The sequence below is a fragment of the Fukomys damarensis genome, unplaced genomic scaffold (genome assembly GCF_012274545.1).
Source record: "Fukomys damarensis isolate Sample0158 unplaced genomic scaffold, DMR_v1.0_HiC HiC_scaffold_36, whole genome shotgun sequence".
In the NCBI taxonomy this organism is placed as follows: domain Eukaryota; kingdom Metazoa; phylum Chordata; class Mammalia; order Rodentia; family Bathyergidae; genus Fukomys; species Fukomys damarensis.
The window spans coordinates 47,958,526-47,965,913 of record NW_022900948.1 but is presented as its reverse complement, the minus strand read 5'-3'; the positions used below and the strand labels follow the sequence as shown (position 1 = coordinate 47,965,913).

Below are 7,388 nucleotides of genomic sequence, written 5' to 3'. Positions count from 1 at the left end.
CTCCCCGTCTGCCTGACAGCTATAAAGGCGGCTGCGGCCACAGAGCCGCCACTGGGCTGCGCCCCTCCCCTCCAGGATCCCCTCCCTCAGATGCACTTTGAAGTGGGAGAGGGAGGCGGCCAGGCCAGCGGCTGGAGGAGAGAGGCAGAGCTGCACGTCCCCCTGGCCTCCGGTCGGTTTCGCTGGCTGCGCACCTGGTGCTGGCCCCTGCTCTGGGAGGACAACCTGCTGAGGCCTGGCCAGGTAGGCCACTGAGTCCCTGTCCCTGTCACGTCGCAGCCTGCTGGGGGCCTGAGTTCAGTTCGTCCAGCTGCCCAGAGGAGGGGCTGAGCAGCCCCCCAGGCTCCAGGGTGCCCTTATCCACAGGAGGACCAGAGACCTGACCCGCAGAGGCAGGCACAGGACCGCCCTGTCACCTCAGCCCGTGCCCCAGTTGCCTGCTCTATAAGCCCCTCCTGCGGCTGCTGCTGGTTTGGGACCCCGGGGAGGGATGGATCCACACAGGCCAGCCTGGCTGGAGGCCAGCGGCGTCTGGGAGCCTAATGAAAACCAAGTGTGCGCGCAGTGCTCTCGGCACCTGTCTTCAGCCGTGGGTAGGGCTGGGTGCCAGGGAGCATATGGGCCAGCCAGGGCTCTGCGACCCGGGGGCTGGGGTGCAGAAGGAGCTGGTGGAATGGGGACCCTCGAGGGCAAGATGTGTGCCCCTGTGGGGCGAGGGTGCGGCTAGCTGGCTCCAACACCTGCCCTGCCCAGCCTGAGGAAGGGAGCCCTGAGGTGCGGGGAGGGCAGGGCTGGCCTCACGGGTGCAGTTGGGCAACCTCCACATTGCCCCAAGGGACCTGGGTGTGAGTCGAGCCCTATGTGTCTGGGGAGGTCAGCTTTCATCTCTGGGCTGCGTGGATTGGGAAACCCCTCCTCTAACTCCCCAGCGAGTGAGGCTCACTGGAGACAAACCCTGGTTCTCCTCTCCCTCCCTACTAGGGCAGGGTCAGAGCTGAGGTCAGGGGTGGATTGGATCGCTGGGAACTGACCCCAGTGTGACCCTGACAGTGCTGGGAGGGGTCAGCCAGATGGCCCTGGGCTGCAGTCATAAGCTGCTTTCCACCCTCTCTGCAACTGCATCTTCCCAGGTGCAGGGTGCCAATTCCTGGGGGATCTCATCAAGGATGCTCACCTGAGGTTCTCTGGGCACGACTGTGCAGGAGGGCAGGGTGCACAATGGCAGGTGCAGGGCTGATCTGGCCCTTGGTGCTCCTGTCCTTTGCCACACTGACCCCCCAGGCTGGGCCTCCTGCCCCGAAGCTCTCCATGGTGTCTGCAGGGAGCTCGGGCCTGGAAGCAAAGCGTGAAGCCTCCCTGTGTGCCCTCAGGTCAAGGGTGTCCCAGATGGCACACATGTCACCTGTCTACGTCCAGGCCTAGACAGACCTCTTTAATCACTTCCCGAGTGCCTTCTTGCTGAACTCAATGACGAGCAGCCATAATCAGCCGATCCCAGACAACCTTGCCCCCTGGCATCCTGGGTGACCCTTGGAGACCTCCCCCAAGCCGGCTCTGGCCAGGTAGTGACAGTGGCCTTGATTCCTAGGATGGATGGAGGATGGCAGTGTTCACAATGGGCCTGGTCCTTGCTGGCCATGGCGGTGGTGGCTGGGGGTGCAGCATCCACAGAGCTCTCGGTGAGTGGGGTGTCATTGTCTCGGGCCCTCACTCAGCCGCACGGGCAGGTGTAGTCACCCAAGACAGACTGCCTGGATGCATTGTGAGGTGGGTGTGGGGCACAGGCCCAGGGTCACAGAGGCACCGGTTCCCAGGACCTGTTCACAGCCAGTCAGACGGGCCCTGAGCTGGGGTTTGGCATCCCGAGCCCCTAGCCACAAGCCAGATAGTGGATGGAGGTGGCTGATGCTCTCCTGCCGAGAAAGGCTGAGCTGCGTCCCCCAGGGTGCGTGGAAGACAGTGGGCCAGTTAGCCGAGGCCTCTGGAGCTTGCCAAGCCCCCATATTCAGGCTTTAAGACCAGGGGACCCTCGGGCCTGGTGCTGGGAGACCTGAGCCTGGGTTGTATACTCCAGTTTAGCTACCAGAGGGGCCTTCGGGTGCGGGGAGAGCCCTGTCTTGCTGGGCACTTGAGCCTTCCTCCAACCACCCACAGGTCTCTCCCCAGGAGAACAGCCCCACATCCAACAGCCTGGAGGGTGGCGCTGACGCCACCGCCTACTGGTGGGGGGAGTGGACCAAGTGGACCGCGTGCTCCCGCAGCTGCGGAGGTGGGGTGACGTCCCAGGAGCGGCACTGTCTGCAGCAGAGGTGGGGGCACCGCGTGGACAGAGGCTGGCACAGGGCAAGGTGGGGTGGGCACCCAGGCCCAGGTGCTGGTGGCTGTCAAGCGGGAGGCAGCAGGGGCTCCCTCTCCCTAGTGCCTCCATCCTGGATTTGCAGCCCCCCAGGTCCCAGGAGGCCTCCCTGTGGAGAAGCAGGATCTGCTTCCCGGGGCTCTGGTTTGAGGGCCCAGACCCTTGGCCTGCTCTTCCACAGGCTTGAGCCTGATGGACATGGGGCGGATTACGGCGTGCGTGGGCTGAAAGCCCTCTGTCACACGGACCTGGGTTTCAATCTTGCCTCTGCTGCTCTCTGGCGAGCCGCTCGACCCCTCCGCGCACCCGCTTCCTCATGGGCAGCACGGGGGGAGCAGGGGACCCCGGCGACCCCGGCGACGTGTCTCAGCCGGCATGGCCTTGTGTGCTAGCATGAGCCACAGGTCTGTGCCTGCAAGTGTGGTGCTGTTAACACGGGCTCTGGGCTCTGAGACCTGGTGCTACCTCCTTCCTGGGGCTGGGAGGGTGGTTCTGGAAGCCTTGGCCGCAGGGCCACCCCAGGGCCACTCCTGAGCTGTGACACTCTCTCAGCACTTGTCTTCCTGCTAGGAGGAAGTCCGCCCTGGGTGCCGGCAACAGGACCTGCACTGGCACAGCCAAGCGCCACCAGCTCTGCAGCCTGGAGGTGAGGCCGAGGCCTGGGATGTTGCTTCCCCTCCTGACGTGGGTTCCCTGCTGGCCCCCACATGCATCTCAGCACCCTTCAAGGGCAGTCTGGGCAGGGCTGGGGCACTCAGACTGCAGTGTGTCGTGGACCCTGCCCTGTCCCCTGGGCCACTTCTTGGGGCCTTGCCAGCTCCTACCCTGGTGTTCATCGCAGCTGCCTGGGGTCCCAGGTCTCCACAGCTTCATCAGCCTGGGCCAGCATGGAGGCGGCAGAGGCCGAGGCTGGGGAGGAGGTGGAGGCTGGCCCGGCCCCGGGGTGGCTGTCAATGGGGCTGGTCAGTCTGGACCTCAACACCTGCCCCCGGAACACGGGGTATGGGACAAGGGTATTGGTCCACGCAGGCCGGGAGGTGTTGTCGCTGGGGTCAGTTTCACACTGCAGTGCACAGGAGCGCAAGTGGCCATAGCTTCTGCACTGAGGTCCCCGGTCAGCTGCCCTCTCGGGATGGTGCTGCTGGGCTCAGTGGACGCTTGTGAGCTCCCGGGACAGATACCCCGCCTGACTATGCCAGGCCATTGAGGTGACCCTCCCTCTCCCGGGCTCCTCTGGATGCAGTCCCTGCCTGTGGCCATCCATAGTACCAGCCCTGAGCACACCGCACACCGCAGGGTCTGCTGAGGACAGAGGGCGGGGGGGGGCACTGGCGGGCAGCGCCTGGCATCCTGGCCCCTCTGCCTACGGCTGGGGGGAAAGCTGGGGCAGGGGACAGGAAGGGTGTCAGGCAGAACATGATGGGGGTACCTGCCACACTGGAGAGTGGGCGCTGCCCTTCCTGAGCGTGGTAGACAGAGCCAGGGGACGGAGGCCACCCGTGCTGGAGCCCTGCTCCTCTTCCAGGAGTGCCCGCCGGACGGGAGGAGCTTCCGCGAGGAGCAGTGCGTCTCCTTCAACTCCCGCGTGTTCGACGGGCGGACCTACCGGTGGAAGCCCCTGTACCCTGGTACCTACCGCCCCGGAGCCTGCTTTGCAGAGGTGGAGGGTCCGCACAGTCCCCAGGGCCGGCCCTGACTGGTGGGTGGGCGGGGAAACTGAGTCTGGGAGCAGGGGTCTCTAGAGACAGCTCTGGAGCCAGAAAGGGGCCCCAGATCTTCTGAGGGGGGCCTGGGGTCTTCCCCCCTCCCCATACCCAAGGCATCAGCCCTGGGCAGGTCATGGGGCTGAGCTTCCTGTAGGCCTGACCTCCAAGGTCAGGACTGTTCCACTTACTGGCCAGGGGCTTGGACAGGAACCAGCCCAGACAATCCTAGACTGGACACGGTCCCATGGGGCCCGGGGTGGGGTGACAGCCGCTCTCTGCCTGTCTCTGTCTCTCGGGAAGAGGAAGCGAGTTGTTCAGACAACAGTGTAGAAGAGTTGGCCTCTCCTGCTTCCTGGGGCTGCATTGTGCTGGGGCTCCAGGCCATGCCTTTGGCTCAGTGGGCTGCTGTGGCCTGAGGCTTGAGAACTGCCACCAAGACCCTGACGTCCCTTCTGCACTCACGGCCCCAGTTCCTATTCTTGCAAAGGGAGGCTCCCGTCTCGCAGGAGGAGAGGGGCAGAGCCTGCCCCGCATGCTGAGCCCCTCTCATCCCCAGATGACTATGTGCACATCTCCAGCAAGCCCTGCGACCTGCACTGCACCACGGTGGACGGCCAGCGGCAGCTCATGGTGTCTGCCCGCGATGGCACATCCTGCAAGCTCACTGACCTGCGAGGGGTTTGCGTGTCTGGAAAATGTGAGGTTGTTAAACGTTGCAGCGGAAGTCCAACTGGTCTGGCTGTGCCGGCCGCCTGGGCGGTGGTGGCCACGCCCTGTGCCCCCAACAGCGTCTTCCTGCTTCTTGCAGCCCATCGGCTGTGACGGGGTGCTGTTCTCTACCCACACGCTGGACAAGTGCGGCATCTGCCAGGGCAATGGGAGCAGCTGCACCCACGTGACTGGAAACTACCGCAAGGGCAACGCGCCTCTCGGTAAGGCTGCCCCTGCTCCTGCTTACCCGGGGGATGGACGGGCCCTCTGTGGGGCCCTCTGACTAGCAACACCCAGTGGCTCTTTCCTGAATGTCCACTGCCTACCAGAGGACCCTGGGCATGAAGATCATGTTTGACTTTTAAGTCAGCTGCATGGCAGTGTGACCACCGTACTAGGAAGGGGGAAATGGAGGCACGAATGCAGGTTTTGGAGCTGCCAGGAGACCTGCCTGTGGGCACTCGAGATGCCGGGCTGAGTCTCAGAGTATTCTCCCCTGGGCCTGACTCCCTGCAGCCCTCTGTCCCCAGCAGCACTGTCCCTCCTCAAAGCCGCTCTTTGTTTGGCCTTGTGTTTGTGTGCGGAGCTGGCCCGGCCCTCCAGGCCGTCAGGGCGAGTGACTGGCCTTCATAGTTTCAGAAGGATGTCACTTTGAATGCTTGGTGTTCGACCGGACTCCTCTCTGGTCGTACAACCGCCAGATGGTGGGGAGGCAGGGCAACTTGAACCCACTCAGCAGATGGGGAAACTGAGTCTAGGCAAGTCTGGACTACAGCTGATCCTGTTGGGGCTGCCGGTTGGTCCAGCAGGTAGAGGAAGGGCTGCTCTACATGGGGACAGCATGGAATAGTGAGGGACCAGGAGGCTGGGGCATGGATGTGGGCCCAGGGCAGGGCATGCGGGGCTGAGGGACAGGGAGGGGATGGGGCAGGCGGGGCAACCAGACACTTGTGACCTGTGCGCGTTGTCTCCCCGGGCAGCCGAGGGACAGGAGCAGGTACAGCACAGCTGGAGCTCTATGTACCCCACCTCCTGCCACACATCTGCTCTCACAGCCTTCCACGGGCCGGGGGCAAGGAGATGGGATGAGCAGTCGGGCAGCGTATCTCTCTCCTAGCGCCTTGACCATGCCAGGCTCTGTGAGTGACGGCAAGGCTCTGATCAGGCCCATGTCCTGGCTGAGCCCCCACAGCGGATGGGAGCCAGCCTGGAACCTGTCCCAGTGGATCTGCCAGTGCTTCCATTCCAGGCACCAAGCCAGGGCTGGCAGAATGGTAACCAGGCAGGTAATAAGACTGCTGCCCTAAGCCATGGGACAGACAGAGTAGCAGAGTCACCTGAGGTCCCACAGCCCACAGGGTGGGGCTGCATCAGAGCCCATCAGCCCCCGCATGGGATCTGTGTCCTGGCTGCCGACCCATGCGTGTGGTTCTTGCCCCACTGGTGCTTGTGTCACAGCAAGGGCCAGGTGAGCAGCAGCGCCCTGAACTGTGTGAGCTCCACGGTGGCTCCAACACCGGAGTGTGCACACCTGAATTTAAATCAACTGCACCTAACAGGCGTGCTCAGGTTTTTGTCCCCATCCTGGGTGCTGCTGGTTTGCGGTGGAAACACCATGTACCGTAGGCTACTGCGGCTCTGCTCGGCTCCGCACGGGGACAGCACCTGGTCATTTGCTACAGGTCATGGCGACAGAGTTGATGGCACAGAAATAGCTGATGGGGCCAACCCCACACCTCACTGGGCACCATTTACCTGCACTGCTGGAGTGAGGGTCAGGCCAGGACCCTGGGGATCTGTGGGATGAGGGTGGGGCCTGGTCCTCTGTCCTAGGGGCTCCTCTGGCCATTCCTTACCCCTGCAGGTGGCACACCCCCACCCCAGGCCCTCAGCCCCTGTTTTACTCTGAGGACCCCGTCCGTGGTGGCCTCCCCTCTTGGCCATCCTGGGGCAGGCCTCAGCCGGCCAGCACGGGGACCCGCAGGGCCGCCGGGCTCCATCTGCAGGTCTCCCGAGCTTTGTCGGCGAGATTTAGAGGTGACAAGGTGACAGTGCAGGTGGCACTGTGCCTGCATACAGATGAGGAAGCTGAGACCCAGGAGCCCAGCAGTTGTCCAGGGCTTCTTGGTGATAGCGGAGGGCAGGATTGAAGTTGGTGATGCCAGTGTTTGTGGCCCCTGTGTTTCGCAGTGCTCACTGGGAAGGCTGAGGTGGGCACCAGCAAGGGCAGGCAGTTCCTTTCGCCTTGGTGGGCATGGGTCAGGTGCCCAAGGAAGGGTCAGCGTTGGGATGGCACGGGGTGTTTGGCAGGGCGGGAGGCCTCTGCCCCCTTAGACAGCCGCCTCCCCCATCGCTCAGGGTGGCACCTGCCACCCACATGTGACTCTCACTGTCCACTCCCCTCCCTCCATGTCGCCCCAGGAGGGCTCTGTGGGCCATGCCCGCTCACTGCTGTCTGTGTGCCCGCAGGTTACTCCCTGGTGACTCACATCCCGGCCGGTGCCCGGGACATCCAGATCGTGGAGAGGAAGAAGTCTGCAGACATGCTAGGTTAGCAGCTGGTGCTGGGGCAGGGTCAGCAGGGGGAGGGGGCTCCTGAGGGGCCCGGGCCGGGG

At 63.9% G+C, this 7,388-nt stretch overlaps 1 protein-coding gene across 1 annotated transcript in view; it reads left to right on the top strand.

The window, feature by feature from the left end:
• Window positions 1-165: 165 nt before the first annotated feature.
• The window catches only part of Adamtsl2 (ADAMTS like 2), a 28,588-nt gene continuing 21,365 nt past the window's right edge, over window positions 166-7,388 (top strand). The window contains exons 1-8 of the mRNA XM_033759002.1: window positions 166-243; window positions 1,589-1,679; window positions 2,155-2,309; window positions 2,927-3,002; window positions 3,882-3,984; window positions 4,619-4,764; window positions 4,871-4,994; window positions 7,243-7,323. Coding sequence (XP_033614893.1) covers window positions 1,590-1,679; window positions 2,155-2,309; window positions 2,927-3,002; window positions 3,882-3,984; window positions 4,619-4,764; window positions 4,871-4,994; window positions 7,243-7,323 — 775 coding nt within the window. The 5' untranslated portion in view covers window positions 166-243; window position 1,589. The remainder of the gene's footprint in view (window positions 244-1,588; window positions 1,680-2,154; window positions 2,310-2,926; window positions 3,003-3,881; window positions 3,985-4,618; window positions 4,765-4,870; window positions 4,995-7,242; window positions 7,324-7,388) is intronic.